The sequence below is a fragment of the Pan paniscus genome, chromosome 13, assembly GCF_029289425.2.
Source record: "Pan paniscus chromosome 13, NHGRI_mPanPan1-v2.0_pri, whole genome shotgun sequence".
NCBI classification, from domain to species: Eukaryota; Metazoa; Chordata; class Mammalia; order Primates; family Hominidae; genus Pan; species Pan paniscus.
The window spans coordinates 84,892,741-84,919,203 of record NC_073262.2 but is presented as its reverse complement, the minus strand read 5'-3'; the positions used below and the strand labels follow the sequence as shown (position 1 = coordinate 84,919,203).

Below are 26,463 nucleotides of genomic sequence, written 5' to 3'. Positions count from 1 at the left end.
GAATAATGGCCTCCAGCTCCATCCAAGTTGCTGCAAAAGACACTATTTTATTCCTTTTTATGGCTGAGTAGTATTCCATGGTGTGTATGTGTGTGTATATATATATATATATATATATATACCACATTTTCTTTATCCACTCATTGGTCAATGGGCACTTAGGTTGGTTCCATATTTTTGCAACTGTGAATTAAGAAGAGTATCCTTTGAATATTCTCCTAGTGCCAACATTGAAAAAACAGAAAAACCATAGAATAAATTATAGGAATATACTTTTCTGAAAATGTCTATATTGTCTTGAATTTTCAGGAAGACTATCTCTGAAATATTATACTTAAACTAGCTACCCATACTCCTAATATTATTGTGAGCTGAATATAATACCTAATAATTCCTTACATAATAAAGGCTGGTCTTAATTATATCAAAAAAAATCTGAAAATAATGCTATTTGTTGACCTAGAAGTAGCTATGTTAAAAAGCTTAACTGAGTGTATTTAATACTGTACTATTTTCCATATAGTTACAATAAATTCCTTGCTCTTTCTCTCTTTGGCTACTTTTTTGAAATAGACTAAGATGCTTGGTGAAGCAGCTGGAAAGAGGTGATGTTAACGTCGTCGACTTAAAGAAGAATATTGAATATGCGGCATCTGTGCTGGAAGCAGTTTATATCGATGAAACAAGGTAAGTTTTAACCTTCTTCTCTTTTATCTTCTTTGATTCTCTCCCGTTTTTCTTCCTCTTTCTTGACCCTCCTTTATCTCAAACAGGAATTTAGCATATCTTCCTGTGAAACCAAAATCAAATCTTATTAAAATTTGAAATGTTCTTCTTCATGTGGCTAATTAACTGGATTATGATTCTCTAAAATTAATACACATTTTAATCCAAATGTTTGAATGTCATAAGATAGTCAAACACTAAAGTGAAAAAAAAATCTCTTCCCCCATCCTCAGTCTCCTTGGGCTCAGACTTTTAAATGTCAGAGTTACATGTAGGCTTATATTGGTTTTCACTGATGTAAGGATTTTCCCTATTATCTCAAATGTAAGAGTCCCTTTAGGAAAATGGGTGTTATATGCCCACACATTCTCATGAGATGTGTCTAACAGGCCCTCTATGCAGGGATTGCTAAGGGGCATCCCAAATGTGTGTTTTTGATCATCCAAACCTAGCCTCATAATTAGCAGTTGTAAGGAGATTAGGAAAGGGGGACTTATTTGAAGAGGGTTGCCAGCTTAATGCTGTGACCCTCAAAGAGGCTGTTCACCCCCTGGAGGATATTTGGCAAATCCAGGAGATGTGACCAGTGTCTCTTGGTGTTCAAAGATATCTGGTTCCTAATTCTCTTCTCAAAAAGGATAAAAGTGACAGGCTAATCAGGGCTACCTGTGAATTCAGAGCTAAGAGGGAACCTGTGGGGAGAGAGGCATGCATTTCCAGCATTTGACATGGAAAAGGTGCTAATTTTTTTCACAGCCATAAAGCAGGTAGAATAGAGGTCTCTTAAAGCACCAAAGACTACTTAAGTCAAATAGTGAAAAAGAGGCTGCATAGAGTAAGTGATGGTATAAGAGCCAGGGTAGGAATTATAAAAATTCAGCTAAAATAGTAGAAAATATATATATTCAAAGTACTCTCTTGGTGTTAGCGAGTTGTCTCTGAAGGACCCACAAATGGTCCCCAGGAGAAAAAAAATAGGCAGCATTTGGGCATTTGTCACATAGATCACAGCAAAACCACCAGTCTAGCCAGACCCTTTGGTCCTATAATTTCCTGCCTCTCGCACCGCATTGCTAAACAACCAGAAGCAGCAGTGAGTGGGAATATGGAGGTGAGGACACCCACTAGGCCCCTTCCACTCAGCAGGTGTCCATGCCTGTCCCAGGCCTAAGCTTGGGGAAGATGAGCAATGTTAAACTGGATGGGCAACTAAATAACATTGGTTTTTATTTACCTATGTGTACTGGACTTCACAGGCATGCAGATACACACACACACACAGACACACACACACACATTGTTTAATAAGTACAAAATTCACATGATGAAATTCTTGCCTCTACCCTGGTCACAGTCTACTCTGTTTCTCATAAATTTCTTATACATCTTTCCAGTGATTTATTACATATTTTTATTTTGTATTTTTGCCTCATCCTTTCATGGAAGATAGTATACTACGTAAACAGTCTCTCATTCTTCTTTTTTCACTGAAAAAGGAAACTTAAAAGTTTCCTTTTATTTTATTCTGATTTTTTAAATATTTGACAATGAGAATTTTTACTAATAGCTGGCAGAAGAGGCCATATTGAGAGCTTTGTTGCACAAGCAATTCTTTCTTTGTCTGCAGAATGAAACTCCTCTACTAAAGCATAGCTTGGAGAAATTATTTGAGGAAAAGAAAACAGGCTGGGCACAGTGGCTCACACCTATAATCCTAGCATTTTGGGAGGCTGAAGTGGGCGGATCACTTTTGAGCCCAGGAGTTCACAACCAGCCTGTGCAACATAGCAAAACCTCATCTCTACAAGAAAACACAAAAATTAGCCAGGCATTGTGGCGTGTGTCTGTAGTCCCAGCTATTTGGGAGGCTGAGGTGGGAGGATCACTTGAGCCAGGGAGGCCGAGGTTGCAGTGAGCTGAGATTGTGCCACTGCACTCCAATCTGGGTGACAGAGTGAGATCATGTCAATAGATAAATGAATAAAAGAAGGAAAGAAGAAATAAAAAAAGAAGAAAGAAAGAAAGAGAGAAAGAAAAAGAAAGAAAGAAGGAAAGAGAAAAAAAGAAAAAGGAAAGAAAGGGAAAGAAAGAGAAAGAAAGAAGGAAAGAGAAAAAAAGAAAAAGGAAAGAAAGGGAAAGAAAGAAGAGAAAGAAAGAAAGGAAAAGAGAAAGAAAGAAAGAAATTATTTTCTTGGTGAATGTTCACTGAATGTGTATGAATGTACATGATTCTTCTAAGTAAACAGAATCCAAAGTGCAAATTTTAAAAATATCTGATGTTTTTCCCTTGCTCCCTCATTTTTATGTGTGCTCTTATTGTTCACAAGATGATTGAACTTAACAGGTTTAAGATTTATTCAATCTGTCCTTGAACAGATATTTTCTTTTCTATTTATCTATAAAACTTAAGAACCAAAGAACGATTTGAAGATTTCATTATTCATCTTCTAATGGCATAATGCTAACTACCTGGTTTGCCTAAATGTCCTATCTGTCATTTAATAGATTATTATATGCTTTATTTATTTATTCATTTTTCTGGTGCATTTCCTTTCCCTGAGAAGTATGACTCCATGGATATTTGCTAACTTAGTTCCCTATGATCCCTAACCCATTTAAATGTATATTATACCTAAAGTATAGCCCTTTTTCATTTGAAAATTGCTCTTTTGCGGGGAAAAGAGGTTGAGCACAATGCTGCCCTGCTTCGTGGTAGAAATCCATTTATTTTTTTCCTTCATATAACAAAACATTCCATCTCTTAACACCACATTATTCCTAATATTTACTCCAAATTTTTATTATTTTATTATAATGCTTCCATGGCATCATGAGTTTTAAATTGGATTAATAATAATACCCCACATTTGTATCATCTTCAAAGGGCTCTTAGTTTCATTATCTCACATTAGTGTCACCACAATCCTATGTGATTGGCAGGATGATTATTACTTTCTGCATTTTACTAATGAGAGAATTAAAGCTCTTAGAAGGAAAATGGTTTGACACAGGTCATGGATGGAAGTGTTGGCAAAACTGGGACTAAAACCTAACCCATGACTTCTTATTTAGTACTCCTTCCTCTATACCTGACTCTTCTCAGAGTATTCCTGTAAAACAGAATGGTTTTTAGTGACCTCTGAAAGATTTAGATGACAACATATAAAACATTTTGATAGCTGGAAGTGTAAATCCTGTAACTAACACGTATTAAGGGCCTACTATGTGCTAAAAAATCTTCTAAGCATTTTATATGTACCATTTTATTTAAACATCATAAAAGTCCTATGAAATAGAAACTCTATTATTACCAGATTGTATATGAGAAAACTTAAATCACAGAAAAGTTACATAGCTTACCAAAGGGAAGACAGGGAGTTGAAGAGTTGGATTAAGGCCTTGGCAGTCTGACTCTAGGGCTTGGGCTATGAAGTGCAATTCTCATCCTCATCCCTTTTCTAACATTTGATGAAAAGGTGACTTCAGAGACACTGAAGTTTGATGAAAGTGCACAGGTTGTCAGGATCATCAGCCCCAGTGGTGTACTGATTGTGTGGCATCTCTTTCCAATTCTGCCTTCAGTAATTTCATGTGGCTAGCTTGAAAATGGCTACCGTGGGAGTATTCACACCCACGAAAAATAACATGCTACACATCAGAATTTATTTTTTTTCTGGTGAGTCTGTTGTTAAACATTTACCATCATACCACAGGTCAGACCTAAGATTACCTCTTACAAATCTCCTAAGAGCTGCAATTTCATGATCAAAATATCAGCTTAAGATTTTTTAGAACAATAATAATTTATGTGGTTGATTTTCTATATACTTAGTAACACACACCGCAGTAAACTGAGGATGTTTCTGTTGAGATGTCCATACAATTATTAAAGTACCATTTCCCTTAAAACTATCAGTAAAACAGAGATTATGTAAAGGGAGTCAGGTCCAAGAAGCATTTAGTTGCTTTTAAACTTTAGAAACCTTTTGACTTCTGAAATGTTTTTTGATAGAAAATTCGATGCCGTGAGTATTCCAGAGAGGTATTGTTTGAAAGTTGGGCTGGACTGAAAGAAAAAAGTCAGCACAAAATAGAGCAGTGTAAAACACAAATTATTAATTGGTTTAAAACACACACACATACAGAGCCTTAATGATTGCAGAATTTCAGTTAAGAAAGCAATCAAAACAAAAATCTCCCTTTAAAGATGATTTTGGTGAGAAAAATAAAAAGTTTCTGAATTCTGACTCTTAGTGGAGATAATAGCACAGTACCCTAATGAATATGACTGCTGGATTTTTTAAAAGACATTTTCAAATGCAAATGCCAATCCTTTATCAGTCTTGTGTTCAGAACTGTCTCTAGAGGCTATTGTTTTTCAAACTTACAAAGTTTTAATACAGAAACATGTAGCCTAAAAAAATATGTTCGATTGTCCTTATTTGGATTGGGATATTGCCAAGCAAAGTAGCATTTTTGGCCTCATGCATAGCAGGGCAGGCAGCTGCCTGAGAGATATACTTTCAAGATCGGTATTGTGCTTACTAATACCTCCTAAAAACACAATTTATAACTTTCTTTGTTTAACATGAACCAATCTGTCTCGTAATTTCGATGATTAGCGCTTAGACTCTGGATTCAGAAAGAGTAGGTTGTTCAAAGTCTGGATTCTCTACTTAATACTCTTTCTTTAAGGAAGTTACTTTACATCCCTGGCTTTATCATCTACAAAATAAGAGTAAGGACAATGTTCACTTCGTAAAGTTGATATGAGAATTAAATGTGTAACAATGCCTAAGAGTAAAATTTAAATAACAAGATATTTCTATTTTAAATAAAATTCTTATTTATTACGTATGAGTAAAATGCAAATAACTCTGGGATACATAACACATGAAGCTATATGATTTACATATTCTAATGAAGGTATCAAATGCTTCCCTGAGAGCAGTTTTTAATCCTGAGAAAATGAAAACGGGTGCTGGTCACCAAGGAATGAAAGCATAAAATTATGGAAAAGAATGCCTTTCCCTTAATACAGAGTCACATTATCTCTGTAAAAACATCAGTTGACTTTTGCATCTTGCTAAATCTAGGGATCCTTAATTTGGGATTAGATACTGCATTGATGTCAATCAGTACTTTGAGAAGTTAGTCTGGTAGAAAGAAATTGAGTGTCATTTAGGGTACATTAGAGGCTAAGATCCTTGAAATTACTGAGTAGAGGGACTTTCCAAGGAATCTTCACTCATTTAACAAATACCTGTTGAGTACCTGAAATGAATACCAGACACACTGGTAATCAGAATCAGGAGCAAAATTGTGCAGGCAGCTGGTGGCTAGAAATGGGTCTAGAATCGTGAAGCCAAACCTAGGCACAAGAACAAATGCTCAAACAAGAAACAGAGAGATTTAGAGAGAGACCCAAGCAACAGTGACAGATTACAAGGAGGAAACACCAAGTATCAACAGTAACTGATAACCAGAGGGAGTAACATGGGGTAAGAATGGGGTAAGAATTTATACAGAGTCAGACTTCCAAACCAGATATGTCTAGACTTCTAGACTTGCAGGCATTTTTGAGTATTAATGAGTTTGTTCTCTGGCAAAGCTCTCCCTGCCTATTCTTAAAGACATGGCTTCTAACAAGAGGACTAAAGGTAAAATATGTCTGGAATATGCTAGATATATGTGCATGGAAGCTCAGAAATATAGTGCCATTTAGAGATATGAATTATAACTCAAGGGTCTCAGAATTTTTAAATACCTTTACTTTGATGCTAACATTCAATAGTTGGAGCTCCTTTACTGTTTGAATATGTTCTCCATCCTAAAGTTCTTGAGAATGGTCAGTGAATGTTTACTTATTTCACCAGTCTGTCCTGGCTGTCACTTTCCTTTGCAGCCAGCTCTCTGGCTTCAGACTGATGAAATGTTCCTTTGCATTTTTTTCTTCTTACCTATTTTTTTCCTCAAGTCCAGCTGTGTATAGCCAGGATCCCAAGCATGAGTTCAATCCCTTCCTCCTGTTCTCCAAACTGAAGCTAAAATCAGCTATAATTGCTATAAGGCATTAGTGATAGATGCTTACTTTTTTCTTTTTTCTTTTTTTCTTTTCTTTTTTTTTTCGAGATGGAGTCTCATACTGTCGCCTAGGCTGGAGTGCAGTGGCACAATCTCGGCTCACTGCAAGCTCCGCCTCCCGGGTTCATGCCATTCTCCTGCCTCAGCCTCCCGCGTAGCTGGGACTACAGGTGCCTGCCACCACACCCAGCTAATTTTTTTGTCTTTTTAGTAGAGATGGGGTTTCACCGTGTTAGCCAGGGTGGTCTCGATCTCCTGACCTCGTGATCTGCCCGCCTCGGCTCCCCAAAGTGCTGGGATTACAGGCGTGAGCCACCGCGCCCAGCCGATAGATGCTTTCAAAAATCTACAACTTAAGCCCTTTCATAGAGGTCCCTTATCAAGCATCTTGGTGCATCCTCTAATGCCTGATGCCCATGTCACAGAGACCTTCCACTACAGAAGTCCTTTTGACATGTCTCGCTGTCCTGAGTTCAGGACCTCAAGTTCTGTGACTAAAATAAAGATAGGGGGCAATCAAAATTAATGTCATTCATCTCTAAGGATCAACCCCTATGTTAAAAGACTGTGCAGTCTAAATTCACATTTAGAAAAAACATGACAGTTTTCTAAAGGACACAGAACCTGAGAGTGTTGCAGCTGTGCTCATGGTGAAGACAAGCTTGAGCATTACTTTCTGGAGATGTTTAGCCTCTTGGAATCCCATTGTCTCAGTCTTCTAAATGCCAAAGGAGAGCCCTTACTTTTTTTAGTGTAACTAAAAGACCTATTCAAAGTATTTTTTATAAAACAAAAGAATTAGTCTGCACTGAAGGTAAAATAAAGCCTATCTATGTAGACTAAACCAATTTTTTGACTTTTCAAATGTCAAAGTTTTTTCACTTTCAACTATTAAGGTTTAAAAAACGCTTGGAATTCCATATCAAAATGGGCTACCATGTTATCCTAGTAATTTAAATCAAGGGAGGGGATAAAATTGGAGGTGTGGAACAGGAGGGTAGTTAAGGACAGGCAGGTAGTTAAGGAAAACTTGAGTATTTAAGGCAAGGCATGGAGCTACCAAAGAGGAGACTAGAAAGAATAGACACCAAAGCAACAGGCATATATGACAAATATGAATTGCCCAATTAGCAGAAAGCAGGGTTACTGAAAAGGGTAAATCAAATGCCACAGGGTGAACCACTGGATGAGTTGGGAGATTCCTAATGCCCTGAAGTAGAGTTTCAGCAAAGAGAAAAAGCTACCAGCCAGAAGATGATACTATGAGGAATTAGTGTGGAATGGCTTCGTGAAGAAATTAGTATAGATTATTTTTCCAGAATTTGCTAGAGTACAAAAAACAGAGATAGACCAATCTACTGATTTGGACATATACTTGAGGAATCCTTTTTGTATGTTTTTGTTCACATTGTTTTTAGGATGAAAGGTTGGTATCTGTAGCCCAGAAATGAAAAGTTTAAAAAACGTATTTAGCATGACAAGAAAAAAAATGCTTCCTAGAAAGATTAGGTCAAGAGGTCATCCTTGGGAAGTTATCTAGGAAGAGAGAAATAGCCAAACATTGGTTGAAAATGTTGATGTGGCCAGGTGCGGTGGCTCATGCATGTAATCCCAGCACTTTGGGAGGCCGAGGCGGGTGGATCATGAGGTCAGCAGATCACAAGGTCAGGAGTTCAAGACCAGCCTGGCCAATATGGTGAAACTCCCTCTCTACTAAAAATACAAAAATTAGCTAGGTGCGCTAGTGCACACCTGTAGTCCCAGCTACTTGGGAGAGTGATGCAGGAGAATCGCTTGAACTCAGGAGGCAGAGGTTGCAGTGAGCTGAGACCATGCCACTGCACTCCAGCCTGGGTGACAGAGCAAGACTCTGTCTCAAAAAAAAGAAAAGGAAGAAAGAAAAGAAAAAGTGTAGATGAACTTGGAGCTAACTAGTGCACAGCCAAGGGTCTTCAAGTAAGCAAAACATGAGTAGCATTGTAAAATCCGAAAGACTCACTGGTATTTCATTTTAAACTCAGCTGCTTAGCATGGGTAAATGCGCTGCAAGAGTTATGGCTAACGTATGAATAATGAGCTGCTAAACTTGGGGAATGATGTGGAGGGCAAACTCTTTATGTTTAATCACTACAACCTGCACATCAGGATGGCACTCACTCATGTGTGCTCCTTTGGCATTTAGAGTCAGAATAAGAGAGAGGAAAAAGAGAAATAGATTGGGCTAATGAACGGCTTTTATTAATATTTCAATTGTAAGTGATAGGAAACCCAACCAAGCCAGTTTAAACAAATGATTAACTTATTGGCTTTCATGGCCAAAATATTGATGGCTAGTGGTGACTATAAACATAGGTTGATCTAGGGCACAAATGATGTCAGCAGGTCCACCTCTGTTTTGCTTGCTCTGGAATGGCTCTTTTGATGTTTTATCTGGTAGCAAGATGGTGACAGTATTTCCAAGCTTCACATCCTCACACCATCAAATCCAACAGGAATGAGAAAAGTTTTCTTTCCCATAGGATCCAATAAGCATATCCTTATGTTTCATTGGCTCTAGTTAGGTAACATATTTATCCCTCAACCAGTCATTGTGTCCAGGGGAGTTGAATATACAAGGTCGGTCGTCAAGCATCCCATGAGAAAGATAGGTGGTCAACTCTATTTAAGTCATACGCTTAAGCACTGAGAATGGAGGAAAGTGCTTTCTCAAACCACAACTGTGTTGTCTCTGCAGTGAAAACTAAAATGTTTCCGTTAGTGTCACAAGCAGGGGACCTGGATTGGGGTTTGTGTGGGATGTGGTGGAAAGCCCTTGATTGGCAGTTCAGCAACTCCTTTCTTGGCTTTGCTCCTACTAATGATTAGTCTCTAATCATTGTTTTTTTCACGTGGAAGATAAAATCTCCAGTCCCTTTTTGTTCTGGAATTGTGTGATTTTATCCATGGTTCCAAAGTCCCCCTGTAAAGACCTGCTCATGACTCAATTACCCTGACTACCAGGAGGGTGACAGGAGGAAACTGCTTATCATTTGCTTAGCATTTATAAATATGGGCTCTTGTATTCTTCAAATTATTTCCATTTGGAAAAGTCCCTGAGGAAATCAATTTGAGGAAAATGTGCTAAGACGTTGCTGGAGCTCAGTGAATCATTAAAAATCAAGTAATGATTTTTCTGAATTCCATTTTTGTGGTGTGAGTTGTGGGGAGGGGTGGCTGTTTGGAGTGTTGTGTTTGTAGGCTGTTCTCACCCTGTAGGTGGAGTGTGAAAATCACTTAGAAAAAGTTGCAATACTTTTTGGTTGGTTTTCCTATTTTCTGTCCATCTGTGGTGTGTTACTTTCTACAAACTTTCAAAAACAGCCTCACTCCTGAAAAGGGGGAAAAAAACCTGACCAGATCTTTTGAGAAATGACTAACAAAAAAGCTCTATGTGTTGAATAAGATCTGATTATTAGTGAAGTTTTGATTCGTGTAATATAAATGAATATTTGCTGCATTTTAAAAAGATGTTTCAAATATTATTCTTTTCTAATAATAATAATAATGATAATGAAAATCATTTGACAGTTACATCCAAGGCAACATATTATTCAATTTGCATATATGATTCCATATAATTCTCAAAAATGCCTATAAATTAGATTCTTATATTCTTTCTACTATAAAGTTAAAAAATTTAAGGCATAAAGAAAGTAATTGACTTGCTTAGGATTATATAATTATTAAGCATCAGAGACAAGTTCAAACTTAAATGGAATATATCAAACATCTATTTTTCTCTTTTTTCCTAGCCAACAGAGCCCATTTTTTTCCTAATTATTTACTCCCTTTTTTAAGGCCAAGTGATTCAGGGGACACCAACATCAGCCCCAGGCTCAGGATGGATGACTCCTAATTGATATTAACCAGTTATTGTTCTCCAGTTCACTAATCAGTGAGTTTAGGCTTGGACATGTGATATGATTCTGGCCAATGAGAATTGCATAAATGGCAGAATGAAGGGGGTGTTGGCAGAAGGTTTCCTCTTCATAGGAAGGGTGTCATGCTTCTGGATGGTGTATCTACATCTGATACTTACAGTGAATACAGCCATCTTGCTTCAAACAGAAAGCTAAACCTAATACTAAAGTTGTTCATGTAGAAAGACAAAGGAAACCTTAGTCCTTGGTGATATTGTTGACTTCCTGATTTTAAAAAATCCCTTACTGGGGTCAACTTACTTTTAACTGTTTTTTAAGGAAATCAATCAATTTCTACATTATTTGAGCCACTTTCATTTAGGTTTGATGTCACTTGTCATTGACAGCATTCTTACAGCCAGGTAGGTTGGACTTGCTCCAAATTCATGTTCTTCATCTCTAATCCTTCCCAGGAGTCACTTTACCCTAACAATAAATCCTAATGCAAATGTTTGATTTCTAAGTTAACCACTAATAATTCATAATCTAGTTTCCCATGAAATGAGGTAATAGGTTAAGTTGCCAAGGTAACCCTCAAAACACTGATCCCGTCATAAAGTCGAACAACATAGGTGTTTCTTGAGCAAGTATCAAGTACTAGAAATGAGGGACTTACATTTTTCTACATACAAAGATGTTTGTACATTCTTTACTATATTTATATAGCCTACTTCCCAATATATTTTTCTTCTGTCTACTCTCCATCTCTTTTATCTCATTTCCATCCCCATCAGTCTAGCTGGAGTCACCATTATCTGTGAGGCTGTCTCAGGCCTATCTGTGTAGACACACATTAGTCAGTTCCACACAGGGACCTTGCCGTCCTGCAGGCTCCACCCAGGAGTAGGGGCTGGGGTTAGGGTGGGGCATTCAGCTGGCTTCTGCTGCAGGATCCTGGAAACTTATCTGGGGCATGCTCCCACCCTCCTCACAGTTTGTCTTGGATTAGAGGTCAGGCAGGATCCAGTGTTCCTTCTCAAGATCTCTCCTGCCTTCCTTTCTGACTACTCTTCGTTAATATGGGGTATCTTTGGACAATCACAGGAATGGAAACTTTACTCTGACTTATCACATATTCTTCTATTATCTTTTCCTGGGTCTCTCTTCCTTCCATGGGACATGGATTTTTCCCTCCTTCAGGTAGGTTATTGTGTGTCATTTACAACTTGAGTCAGTGAGTGAATTCATGGCTGACCGTATATACAAAGAGTTACAGGATCACAGAAAATACTTTAAAAATTTTTTTTTAAACATTTTTACCCATGAAAAATATCTTTTTCTACATTAAACAGGATGTGACTAAAAACACTGACATATACAACATATGCATCAAAATAAGCAAATAAAAATGACTTTATTCTTCATCTGGGCTAATACCTAACTAGTGCAAATACCTGAATATTTTAAAAATCCCTAAAACCAGAGACCCTATGCCTATGTTTTTTATACTTTTATTCATTTATTCAACAAATATTTGTGAAGGACACACTATATACACTGATACTTATTTCGCTATTCTGTTTGGCTACCGTTACCTCCCAGTTGTCATCATCCCTACTATTTTGGCCTCATGGGTGTAGAAAGAAATATATTCCTTATCTCCCCTTACACTCTTGTCTTCCAAATATACCCCTGCTCTACTGAGGACACATTCTCCACCCATGGTCTGTTGAAAATTGACTTTTTTAGTTCGCAGTCAAGTAACATACAGATAATTCCCATTTGTAACATCATTATAAAAGATTCATTAATTAAAATACTTTCATGGGGACTCTTCTGACTGTTCCTCCCGATATAATTCACCAACATGCCTCATCACTGACGGTGAAATAATGTGCATAAGGAAATAAGCAGTGCCATTCAGTACATGTCATAGAAAATAAGTAAATCGTATTTTCTTGGTATAGAGCTTCCATTAATTGGCAAGCTGTGAATGAAGGAGAACAGTGTTCTCAAACCTTAGTAGTCATTGAAATCACCTGAAGGGCTTGTTAAACCAGGGTGCTGGGCCTCACTCCCAGACTTTCTGATTCAATAGGTCTTACAGCATGGGAACTTTCATTTCTAACAAGTTCCCAGGTGATGCTAATTCTTCTGGTCTAGTGACAACAATTTGAAACTACTTTTCTAGATGATGTCACAATGAGACCATACACACACAAAAAAAGAGAAACAGAGAGACCATTAGAAATTTGGTGGTTAGAAATTTAAGGTCTTATCAAGACTATGCCCCAAGTGTTGTTCCAAGTTGTAAATGAGATAACTTTGTGCTAAAATGCCCCAATTCCAACCTTTTTTTGTACTGATAAAGGAACTAAGTCTCACGCAGATGAAATATTTCTTCCAAAACTACACAGCCAATAGGTGATGAAGCCAGGAGTTTGACTCCAGAGGCAGTCTTTCTAACTACACAGGATGCTTATTAATCAAAATTTGTTAATCAGTGGAGCATTAGGCTCTATGCCTAATGGAATATTTTCAAAAATGTTTTTGAGCCAAGAGGATTTCCTGGTGGGAAGCCAAGAGTCATCAGCAAGGCTTTGGGCAGTTTTCTGCCTCACCCATTAATCCCAATTCCATCCCCAAATGACTCCAAAAATACAATCTTGATCCCAGCTCTCCAAGCAATTTGACTCTTTCTCAGGCCCTTCCCCTCAACATTCTTTGGGTCCTTTCTGCCTCTCCTGGGGGAAAGGACCTCCACTGCCTCCACCTTTGCTTCCTAGATTGGGTATGGAGGAGGCACCAAGCACTCCGTAGGTCTTACCTTGGAGAAAGCCACATCTAACTTCAACATTATCCTTACTTGACCTCATTTACGCCAAGATTTGCCTTTTGGGAATTGAGCTAAGGTCGGCATAACTGACTTCTCCACCCAAAAGTTCAGTCTTCATAGTCACTCATATACAATGGTCATCTTCTCACAGTTAAAAAAAAAAAGTTGGGTCGAGGAGAGGCTAACAATACCAGAGGAACATTGAACAAATCTATCAGGAAACTTTTTTTTTAAAAAAACGCTGTTGAGATAAATTGGTAAGCTTGCCATTTTAAATCCCTTTTGGAACAAAACAGGGAATAAATAAACATGCTTCAGTGGTGGCCTGAAAGAAATAATTCAAATGTATTTAGCACTTAGTAAGTAGGTTACTGACAAGTAGATATGGCATTTCAAATGTATTACCTATTTCCATCCTGACATTTAATTTATTGTACTTCAAAGTGTCCTGAAATTTTGTCATCCAGATATATTTCTCTATGAGAAAACAATTCAACATACTAGCACTGGAAATTAAATTCAAGCTTCCTCCAACTAAAGATTTCCTGACAGATCAAGACAGATCAAACTCCTTTAAGACTTTTTGAGATCAATTCTTTTTAACCATAAGTTTCAAGGCAGAGAGGAGATAGAGAAAATGATTACTGGCATTAGCATTGACCGAATGTGAAGGCAGTCTGGGTACTCAGTATGAAAAAAATGCGTTTAAAGTGGAGGATAACTTATCAATCAGTAACTCAGACCCTGAAACCAGACATACATGACCAAAAAATGTGACACGGACACTCCTGGTTGAATGACTTTGCACAAATCACTCAAGACATCTGTGCCTCAGTCTATTTATCAGTAAAATAGAAGTAGCAATAATAATTAGATCTTTCTAATGGTGGTATTATGAGGATTAAATAAGCTAAAGCTTGGTTTCTTGCCTGGTTCTTAGTAAGAAAGCAATAAAGCAGCTGGCATTATCATCTATATCGATCCTCAAACAGTTCTGAAGGCTGAGTGACGGATTGGTGTTACCTTTAGAGTTTTGGTTTGTTTTCTGTTTTTTGGGGCGGGGTTGGGGGGTAAGGGTGAAGAAGGGTACAAGCAGCTCAGAACGCAGACATAGGTTAATCAAAGAAATAATACTAATGGCCTTTCTTAGGAGGAAACCACTTACTCCAACAAGAGTATTCCTACTATGGAAAGATGAACCACCCTTAATTCCTCCAGCTGTCCTGGAAGATATTCGCAACATATGAGTTCAGTACCACCTTTAGCCCCAGGCCAGTGAAGCTGCTTCCCAGGGCACGATTCCCCACTTCAGGGGGCCTGACAAGGGCTCTCTTTGGTGTTCCTCTCCCCATGGTGTGCCCCGCAAGACCAAGAAGAACCTGAAGCTCATGGCCCTCTTCCCCCTCCAGATACTGTAGGACCCTGGGATTCCCTGCTCTTCCCAGTATGTTCCTTTACCTTATTTTGGGCAGAAGACCCCAGCATTCTCTACCCAAAGGTCCCCAAGCCTGTCTCCTCCATCTTACTGGGCTTTCTTATTAGGTCTTTCCTCTCAAGGGACCCAGGGCGCTATTGGTGTTTGTACCCTCTCAAACCAAGGAGTGGCCAAGAAGCAGCTCCTTTCAAAGCTAGGTAGGTTGATGGAGACTGTACTTGGGGGCTGAGGTTTCCACCTGTGGTGCAGAGTGGAGCTGCAGGTTGCTGGCCCAGCGCTGTCACACAAGGAGCTGAGAACTTTCAGTTCACCCAACTTGTCTGTCTTTTATGAAACTTATTAAAAGGTAGAAGGATAGAACATATAGCAGTTTAGTCACCTGATATATAACTTTAAAATACTTAGTTAAATGGTATTTGGATGAAATATGCTCCTACCCTGAGCCCATGAAATGTTAGGGGAAAGAACTGAATGAGTTCGTTGCTGCGTGAAACATGTCCTTTATAAGAATAGTAAAGCAGGAAAGGAACATTTCAAACTTGAGAAACCAGTATCTCCTAACCGCACCTGGCACTTGAATTTTAGCACTTAGAAGGTATAATTGCGGGTACCAATTGCCCAGAAATAACCACATCAGTACATGAATGTAATCATTTTCCAAGAGTCCACTGTGGACAGAAATATTTTCACTGACATATGATTGTAAGAGTCAAAATCCCATGACCTCTCCTTCCGTGGCCGCCTCCTTCTTTACTTCCCTTCCCTGCAAACTTTTTAGTTCAAAACATAAGCCCTTTGGGAGTTATGTCATCTGATTTCAAGAGAAAATTATGATTATAAATAGCTCCGAAGGATTAGTTGAGTCACAGATTGGATGCAGGGTCAGTTTTCACAGTTCACCGGCTGCCATCTGCACCCAGGTCGTGTTTAGAAACCCTTGACTTTATGCTTTATTGACTCCACTGGGACAAAAACTAAAGTCGTATCAAACACCAGTGGGAGCATTTTTCAGAGGTAAACAGTGGTAACATTTTACACATATATTCCTTATCGTTTCTTTTTCTGTATAGCACATTTTAAGAATTGCTTTTTTCTTTTCTTTTTTTTTTTGACAGTCTTGCTCTTGTGGCCCAGGCTGGAGTGCAGTGGTGTGATCTTGGCTCACTGTAACCTCTGGTTCTGGGTTCAAGTGATTCTCCTGTCTCAGCCTCCCCAGTAGCTGAGATTGCAAGCATGCACCACCAGACCCAGCTAAATTTTTGTATCTGTAGTAGAGAAAAGGTTTCACCATGTTGGCCAGGCTGGTCTTGACACATTTTAAGAATTCCTAAGGAAAATATACCAGTCATCATTTTTCACGTTGTATGTTTCTTAAAAACAAAGTCTTCATTTTTAAAAAGCATTTACAATGTAAATGATTATGCACACTCTGCCCTTTAACATTAGAATAAAGAGCAATGAAGCTATTAGATGTTTGTAAAACAAAATTAACTATGATAGTTGAGATCCTATTTTATCATCCTCCTTGCACAAATTTCTTTCAGAAATGAAATGAGGACAAAATATATGTTTTACATGTGGCATAATCTTATACAAGTATTCAGATATTTTCATGTCTTAGATAAATGTATAGGAAAATTCTTTATAATAATTCTCTGCCCGTGAAAAAGTACAGGATGACAATGACTAGTCCATATTACATTATAGTTTTTGTTCCTGCACTGTCTAGCATGGTCAGATGAAACTTGAGGAGCTGCTCATGTTGCTCAGACGGAAGAAGACACGGAGTACAAGGCGGGTACGAGGGAAAGGGAAAATGAATAAGTAAGAAGAGGTAAATGGAGGGGAGTAGGGAGAAATATGTCTTTAGGTTTATTAGTTTATTTTCAAAATTTATTCAAATTTAGGTTTGATCTACCTGTTTTTCAACTTTCTTCTCTCCAAACTGGAATAACCATCTTAATGAACCTGTGAACACTTACTTATGTCTTCATTAGAAGTTTCTTACTCTTCTCTATGTGATAAATGAGCATAAAAGAGCTAATATTTGACAGAAATACTGAGTTTCTTGGCTAAAGGCATATAAACAATGCATACTTTTTTTTAAGTTTTCTTTCCTGTGACTTTAAAATGCTATCAAAAATGTTTAGTTTTTTTTTTTTCTACACCAAATATATGTGTTTCCCCACAATTTGTTTCAATAATATGCAACATGATTATTCAGGAACAACTTAATCTAAAGGCAATGAAGGAGATGATTGGCAGCAGTGAATTTGCTCCCAAGATGTTGTTGCTGCATAAGCAGCAATAAATTTGATTACATCAATCAAATTGCACAGGAGTATACATTAAAACTTCTACCATTTCCATCCTTACTCCACTCATGAAGGTAATCAGTTACAATTAGTCTAATGTAAATATTTCTAGACACTTTATAGCCATTCAGTGGATATATATTGACCCCCTGCTCTGTGTCACACATGATTTTAGAAGCTGATGATACAGCAGTGTACAACAGAAGGCCAACTCTTTGCTCTCCAGGTCTTTGCAGCCCAGGCTGCTAGACTGTAAGCATAAAATGAACAAACCAACCAGTGGACATATGGTATGGCATCTAGTAGTGGTCAGTGCTAAGAAGATTATAACAGGGTAAGGCTGGGCATGGTGGCTCACACCTGTATACAATCCCAGCATTTTGGGAGGCAGGCAGATCACTTGAGGTCAAGAGTTTGAGACCAGCCTGGCCAACATGGCGAAACCCAACCCTGTCTCTACTAAAAATACAAAAAATTAGCTGGATGTGGTGGCGTGCCTGTAATCCCAGCAACTTGGGAGGCTGAGGCAGGAGAATCGCTTGAACATGGGAGGTAGAGGCTGCAGTGAGCCGAGATCATGCCACTGCACTACAGCCTGAGCGACGGAACAAGACTCTGTCAAAAAAAAAAAAAAAAAAGAAAGAAAAAGACTATAGTAGAATAAAAAGACAAAATAAAAATGAAAAATGCTTACTATTGGGGGCAGGCACAGGGATGCCCTCTCTGCCTAAATGCAGTAAGGAAATGATTCACACAAATATCTGAGTACAAGATTCTAAGTAGAGTGAATAGCAAGTACACAGGCCCTGAGGCAAAAGCAAGCTTGGCAGCTTTGCATACAGCAAGGCTAGTGTCACTGGAGCAAAATGAATAAAGGGGAACTGGTTAAAAGGTGAGGTTGGAGACTTAGCTTGAGATGACTTATGTGGAGTTTTATGAATAAGGCATTGTGGTCTGACTTAAACTTTAAAAGAGGCATTCTGGCTGTAGAGGGAAGAAGAGACTGACAGGGGTCAGGAGCAAGAGTGGGAGGCCAGTTAGCAGGCTGCACAGGAGGCCAGGCAAGAGATGATGGCAGCTTGGCCTCTGGCTCATTCGTTACAGGTGGGAATACAAAATGGTATAGCAAGAAAGTTTAGCAGTTTTTGCAAAACTAAACACTTATGATACCATCCAGCCACTGTGTTCCTTGGCATTTACTCAAATGAGTTGAAAAAAGCTGTACCTGTTTATAGGAGCTTTATTCATAATTGTCAAACCTTGGAGCAATCAAGATGTCCTTCAATAGTAGAATGCATAGACTAACTATCTATGCACACAATAGAATATTATTTAGCAATATAAAGAAATTAGCTATCAAGCCATGAAAAGACATGGAGAAAATGCATATTACCAAGTGGAATAAGCCAATATTAAAAAGTCTAGCCTTTTACTATATGATACTAAGTATTTGATGGTCTGGAAAAGGCCAAACTAAGGAGACAGCAAAAAGATAGTGGTTGCCAGGGACCAGAGGTGAGGGAAGGAAGGAAGGTTGAATAGATGAAGTATAGGGATTTTTTTTAGGGCAGTGGAACTACCCTGTATGATACTGTAATGGTAGACATATGTCATTATAGATTTATCAAAACCCATAGAATGTACAACAGAAAGTGTGAGTCCTCATAGAAACTATGGATGTTAATTAATAATTATGTATTAACATTGGCTCATCAACTGAAATAACTGTACCACAATAATACCAGATGTCAGTAATATGGGAACTGTGAAGGTAGGGGTGGAGATGAGATGAATGGGAATTCTCTGTACTATACACTCGATTTTTCTGTAAGCCTAAAAAATAAAGTCTAAATGAAGAAGGTGCCTGAGATTGTGGCTTTCAGGCAGGGATAGCATAGTACAGAGTTCTCTAGGTAATCATGCTTATTCAAAAAGGAAAAATTAAAAACTTCTTGAGGAGAATGAAAAGGTCAAGTTATGTTGGCTGGCTTTGGAGGCTTCCCCCATTTCACACACTGGAGTAGCAGAGATGCATGCATAGGCAGATGAAGATCTCAAAGGCCATTGTTGTAACTGGGCTGTAGAGCAGAGAAAAATCTGTGAGAAACAGACCTGCAGCTACTATTTCTGTCAGCTGAAGAGAAAGTTAAGTCAGTTCTTGCACACAGAGACATACAACTGAACTCATACCCAGATTCACTTCTTTTCTGCTGTACACATTCTCCTGGTCCTTCTCTTCAACCTTCTGATTTGGAAAGAAGTTCTCTCATACAAGAATGAACAATTTTCAAAAAGAAACCAACATGGAATCCATATAAAAAAATACCACAAGAACAAAGGTGGAAAAGATAGGGAAAAACACATGACAAAGAACCCATGCCAGAGGAATGTACAAATCTGTGAGCTCATCCTATGAACTCAAGAACTTAATGAAATCATCAATTCTGTAGAAAAAATAATACAATTAAAACAAAGAAAAAGGTTTCAAGAGGTAAATAATATGATAATACAAGGAGGTGAAACATGGGTACACATAACTCAGTCAGCAAATGGAGGAGGAAAATGAGGCTACCCTGTAGAGACAGCCAAGCCATAAGCCACAAAACTTAAAAGAGACATAACTGAAAACACGGTAGAGTGTTTGACAAATAAAATACTTTAAAAAAAAAAGAAAAAGGTAAACAAAACAGGATAAGATCAAGACATTAATTTTTCAAAAAAAGTTTAGTGGAAAAATGATAGATATGGAAACTAGATAAAAGAGATCTCTGATAGGCATAATCCATTTCCCTGAAGAAGAGAACCAAACGAATGGAACAGAAAAAAATGTATAGTCTGAGAAAACATTAATAATATACCATTAAGGCCGGGCATGGTGGCTCACTCCTGTAATCCCAGCACTTTGGGAGGCCAAGGCGGGCGGATCACCTGAGGTCGGGAGTTCGAGACCAGCCTGGCCAACATGGAGAAACCCCGACTCTACTAAAAATACAAAATTAGCCAGGCGTGGTGGCACGTGCCTGTAATCCCAGCTACTCAGGAGGCTGAGGCAGGAGAATCGCTTGAACCTGGGAGGCAGAGGTTGTGGTGAGCCGAGATCGCACCATTGCACTCCAGCCTGGGCAACAAGAGCGAAACTCCATCTCAAAAATAATAATAATAAGTAAATAAAATAATATACCATTAAGACTTTGAGCCATATGTTTACAGGACAAAATGATACCCAACTCAATACCAATTACGGTCTTTGAAAAGTAGTGAACTTCCAAAATAAAAGACCATTTTTGCAATTGTGCTCAGTTAACTAAACTAACTAAACTCAAAACACCATTCTTACAACTTTTTCTATTCCTCCCACAGCATGCACATTGGTCTTTTAGATACATAAATCATATCACATCCTGCTTAAAATAATTCAATGACCTGCCATTGCAAATATGACAGAATCCTTCCAAGGCCTGATATTAGCTTACTTATACCTATGTTTGCCTCCCAACTTGGGTCACTCTCTCAGTCAGTATACTCCAGCCACATTTGGCCTCCTTCCTGTTCCTCAAACATGCCAATACTGATCATGCCTCGGGCCTTTGTACTTGCCGTTCTTTCTATCTGGAATAGATAGAACAGACTTCCCCCAGACTTTCCTATAACTAATACTTCCTCATTGTTCGGGTCTTAACTATCTGATCATCTTATCTAACATAGTGTTTCCTCTCATAATTAACCTTATATCATAATTCTTATTTTATTTTTAGTCTTTCTTTTAAAATATAAGTTCTACCTGATAAGGGATCATTCTCATTTTTTCAATTTTTAATCACTTCATTTAGTTTGACAATAATTCCGTAATGTTTAAACAGTATGGTGTTTAGATTTATAATTGCTAAAAAGGCATTTTATTTCATTGCAAATAGGATTTTTACATGAGAAATAGGACTGGTATGTTCTATTAAATGAATATTAATAGAGAACTGAGTCTTTATATTCTATTTTATTTATAACCTACACTGGTAGTTATCACGCAGCATTCATAAATGATGGAAAGATGATTTCTTATCCAAACCAACAGCTACACAACACACACACACACACACACACACACACACACGAGAGAGAGACAGAGAGAGGGAGGAGAGGAGAGAGAGAGCGAGATATGTATTTTAAGGAATGGGCTCATGTGATTATTGGTGCTGGCAAGTCTGAAATTTGCAAAGCAAACTGGCAGGCTGGAAACCCTGGCAGGAGTCATTGTTGCAGTCTTGATTTCAAAGGCGTTCTGGAAGCTGAATTCCTTTCTCTTTGGGGGACCTTAATCTTTTTTCTTAAGGTTTTCAACTGATTAGATGAGGCTTACCCATAATTTAGAGGGTAATCTGCTTTATTCAAAGTCTACTGATTTAAATGTTAATCACATCTAAAAAATACTTTCACAGCGACATTTAAATTGGTGTTTGACCAAACGACTGGCCACCATAACCTACCTATGGTGACACATAAAATTAAACCTCACGGAGGTAGTTGTTGCCTTTTCAAGATTCCCTTTTCAAGTTACACAATAGCATATTCCATGCTCTTCCCTTAACACACTGTCGTCCTTTATTTGTGTGTCCCTAATTAATCCGTATGATTATTTCTCCCTAAAATTATATGCACTTTCTTCTCAGTAGATGACCTCATGCATCACGACTAAGGATTTCCAGCCTCCTAAGTACCACTCTACTATGTGGAATATCACTTCCATATGCTGGTTTTGTCATGTTTGGTGAGCTCTCTTGGATCATTTATGAGTATAGGACATATAGCCTTAAAGCCATCAACATGAAATTTACTGTGGAGGAATTGGCACCATCAGCCAGGTTTCTGTCATTCTAAGGAGATTAGCTGACAAAACTAGGCTGCAGTGGAATGCTTGGAGCATGGTGACATCACAAGATTACACCACAATGATTCCTATTCCACTTGTTCTACCTACCCTGTATCTGATCACTGCATAAGAGATAGTAGAAATGGCATTATCTTTAAAGTAGTGATATTTTCAAGCCATGAAGTTTAGTGACTTGCTGAAATGGGCTAGGGAATCTAATTTCAAATGGGCAAAAAGATAAACAAACTATTTTGCTTTAATTTTCTAGTTCAGTGTTTTAGGGGTAAATCAAAACCATCCAAATGTCAGATCAGAAAGAAAGTTAAAAATCATATAGAGTAAGTATTAATCAGTATTAACATTCAACTCTAAATATTTTTTATCGTTATATGTATACACGTATCTTTGTGACTCCAGAACTTATGTTTATTTTTTATAAGGTATTTCATAAATACATTCATGCTTATTTAATACCATGGAAAATAAATATTGGCAAATGACTTTTCTGCAGGTTTATAGGAAACAGCAGCATATGTGAGAGGTCATTTAAAGGAACATGAAGAGTTCCTCTCCTGCATATTACCTTTTGAGCCTCTCTTTAGTCAGATTGAGTTCTTTGTGGAGACCTCCTGTTTTTTGTCCTTTGTTTTGTCCCTGCTTTTTGAGATGGCCCCTGCCTTGTTTCTGAGGCATTAGCATGTACAACCATCTCTGGCCACCTTCCAACATTAGCTCATAATCCTTAGGCCTAGGTCTGGGCAAAGAGATTTTCAAAAGCAGATGAAACCCAAAGGTTGAAGCTAACATGTGCCAGAGTTTTTAGATTGGTGCACAGATAAGGAAAGAACCAAGTCAAATGGCAGGCAGAGCTGGCCTGTGTTCTTCCTAGAGGCAAAGTTCAACTGTTCTGTAAGCTGTTTCTGTATTTGGTGGGGAGCCTCTGGGATGTTGCCAGTTCAGACCTCTAGGAAGTTCTTGACTGCCGAAGCTGACTGGCCTTAAAATAACGATGTTTCCTTAGTTTCCTCTTTAATGGCAGCTGTTATTACTCAGCAGTCCAGTCAATTTTATCTACCTGGAGCTTATACAGAGCGTGGTCATTGTTTCAGTTCCTGTTCACTACCTCACTCACTGGGTTGATTTCCTCAGCCAGCAGCTCTAAACCCATGAGAGCTCCACCCCGTGGTCACCTGAAATGCGCTTTAAACATAATCTATTTAATATCATGTGTTTTCATTTTTTTTTTCACTTTTAAAATCTGTGACATTGATAGAATGGATATCGTTGGGAGCACTTAAGTGGTTATTTTCCTAAAATTTAGAGGTACTTATCCAATGAAGTAGCATCTGTGAATGACTTTTATAAATTGCAAAGCCTTATTCAAATAGCATGTACTATACTTAAGATACACACAAGATTATTAAGTATATGACAACTATTATAGATTCAATCCCCCTTTTTTCTTCCCACTCCAGTTACTTCCTTTAATAGCAGACATCTGTTTATGAATTCTCTTCCCCATCTTTCCTTAGTTTTATTCATTATTAGAATAGCACACTAAAGATATTAACAGTCGGTACCTCTAGACTGGTGTATCATTGTGCTGAAATGTTTGGGAAGCTGCAAATGCTCAAGTCTATTCGTTGTTGTCTTCATATGATCAATTTGAGAAATTAAGAGCTTTCCAAATGTTAATGAATTTTTTTTCTTTCTTTAGAGAGTACATATTAAGGAATAATCAGAGAGTGATTGGCTATATTTTAAATCCGATTGCAATCCTTGTTTTTCTGTTATTAGTTTTTCTTCACTTTTTTATAAAAAAGTTTAATCTGTATAAATTTTTGTAGAAGACTTCTGGATACTGAAGATGAGCTCAGTGACATTCAGACTGACTCAGTCCCATCTGAAGTCCGGGACTGGTTGGCTTCTACCTTTACACGGAAAATGGGGATGACAAAAAAGAAACCTGAGGAAAAACCAAAATTTCGGAGCATTGTGCATGCTGTTCAAGCTGGAATTTTTGTGGAAAGGTAAGTGAAATTGTTTGTATCTCAAGACAGTAACATTTGAAAGGCAGCAGATACGTTCATTTTTTCAAGGGTATGAGCAGTCTATATTTCACTTATTGACGAAAACTGTGATCATAATGATAACTAGAATGAACAAATTTGGGACTTTATGATGAACTTACCTATAACAAAAACACCTGGTCCCGGATGCATTCTTTTTATTTATTTTAAGTTGACATGAAGACTGAAAGCAAAGATTTTTGAATGACCTTTCTCCTCAAATGAACCTTTGTGAACAACTGTTTAAAAACAATTCTGACACATGTATATGTTATACAACTAATTTTACCTGAATAAAATGTAACATTTCATGAAATACATTCTACACTGGGTAGCAATCTACATGTCAAGATCACTTAGGCCTTCCTCTGCCCTAAAGACAGAAGACCATTTGCTTCCCTTCTTTCCATAATGGAGGAAATCTCTCTCATGCTCACTTTTGATAGGTTTTTTTTTTTTCAACATTTCTGTCACTGAAGCAAGGGATATTTGATGGCCCCTAGAAACGCCTAGTTATATCATCAGAGTTTTCAATGTGAAACACATGTTAATATGACCCAATTTTACATTCTTTCAGCCCTTAAGAATACAGCTTATTTTTTCCATCTAGGAAACAAGATATTTCCTAGAACTAAAACTACAAAAGACTTGCCAAAATAGACATTTCATGTTTGACAGAATTGAAAAGTAGTTATCAGAAATCCCTTAGATTAAAAAATAATTACATGAAATTATATGTGGAATGATTATTTGAATATTTTAGAAACTAATAAAGTTGAGAAACAGAGAAAATTTTTGCCAATATGCCTAAAATTAAATTTTAGATAAACTGCATTATTTCTCATCTTCTGATATCTCTAGGCATTACCGTTAATAAATATTACAAACTTGAATTTTCTTCTGCTAAAGGGACAATGGAAAGCACATTTGAATTTCTAAAAGTGTAAATGAGAATGCATGGCAACAAATATAAAGCTTAAAGATGGTTAAATACACTGCAATTTAAAGAAGATGACTTTTCTCTAGCATCAAATTAAAAATATCTAAATAGTACATCAGAAAATCTGTGAGAGAATCACAGATGAAACATGAGAGTATGTTTGATTTGCTAAAGAAATGTATATTTTGTCTTCTTTGTTTAAAAAAATATTACAGAACTTGGCAAACTGGGAAAAAATGTAAACTGTGGAGGAAGATCAACTGATTTTCCATTTCCATTCAAGAGAAGGTTATAATATATAAAATATATGAATATGCTAAATTTCAATTTTTTCATATGTTACATAAAACACATTTTACTTAGTAGCCTATAAAAGTATAAAATTGTTCTTCAGGTAACTAAATTAGTAAGCAGTCTTTAAGAAATCAATGTGCTAAGAACATATGGAAATAAAGTCTTTTTTTAATCACTGTTGAATCCCCACTAGTAGGTGCATAAAAATAGTGGGACAAGTTTATTGGAAATTTTCAAAAGTAATCATCTTCAATCCTGACAGCTGAAAGTCTACTTGAAGTCTTGTTGCTTCTTCCTTTAAACACTTCCTCCCAAGATTCAATTCCCTGGCAAGCCCTGGCAATTACTTACCCAAATGCATTCTGAATCCACTCACTTCCTCATCTCCACTCCTGCAACCACAATCTAAGCCTCCACTATCTGCCTTCAGAAATACGACAGTAACTTTCTAACTGGGCTCCTCTCCTCCTAACTTGACCACCCCAACCAAGCCATTCCACAGTGATGTTTTTAGGATATAAATTAGTTCCTGTCATTCTTTTCTTTTTCTTTTTCTTTTCTTTTTTTTTTTTTTTTTTTTGACGGAGTCTGGCTCTGTCACCCAGGTTGGGGTGCAGTGGCGCGATCTCGGCTCCCTGCAAGCTCCACCTCCCGGGTTCACGCCATTCTCCTGCCTCAGCCTCCCGAGTAGCTGGGACTACAGGCGCCCGCCACCATGCCCGGCTAATTTTTTTGCATTTTTAGTAGAGACGGGGTTTCAGCATATTAGCCAGAATGGTCTCGATCTCCTGACCTCGTGATCCACCCACCTAGGCCTCCCAAAGTGCTGGGATTACAGGCGTGAGCCACCGTGCCTGGCCTAGTTCCTGTCATTCTTAAGCTTCAAACCACCAGAAGGTTTCCCAATTCACTTGAGCCTGGTTAGGTCCCTTTCTGCTTTCTAGCCTCATCTACTGCAACCTTCATCCTTGACTGAACACCTATACTAGCCTGATTTCAAT

General features: G+C 37.8%; 1 protein-coding gene across 18 annotated transcripts in view; it reads left to right on the top strand.

Moving 5' to 3' along the window:
- PDE1A (phosphodiesterase 1A) overlaps positions 1-26,463 on the top strand; it is a 395,424-nt gene that overhangs the window by 265,762 nt on the left and 103,199 nt on the right. For 15 of the 18 annotated variants that reach the window (XM_008977183.4, XM_063595222.1, XM_008977185.5 and 12 more), the window contains 2 exons: positions 574-687; positions 24,007-24,189. In XM_008977183.4, coding sequence (XP_008975431.1) covers positions 574-687; positions 24,007-24,189 — 297 coding nt within the window. Of the gene's footprint in view, positions 1-573; positions 688-22,224; positions 22,498-24,006; positions 24,190-26,463 lie in introns of those variants that run through there. The other 3 variants (XM_055108838.2, XM_063595229.1, XM_055108837.2) reach the window with 2 other exon arrangements.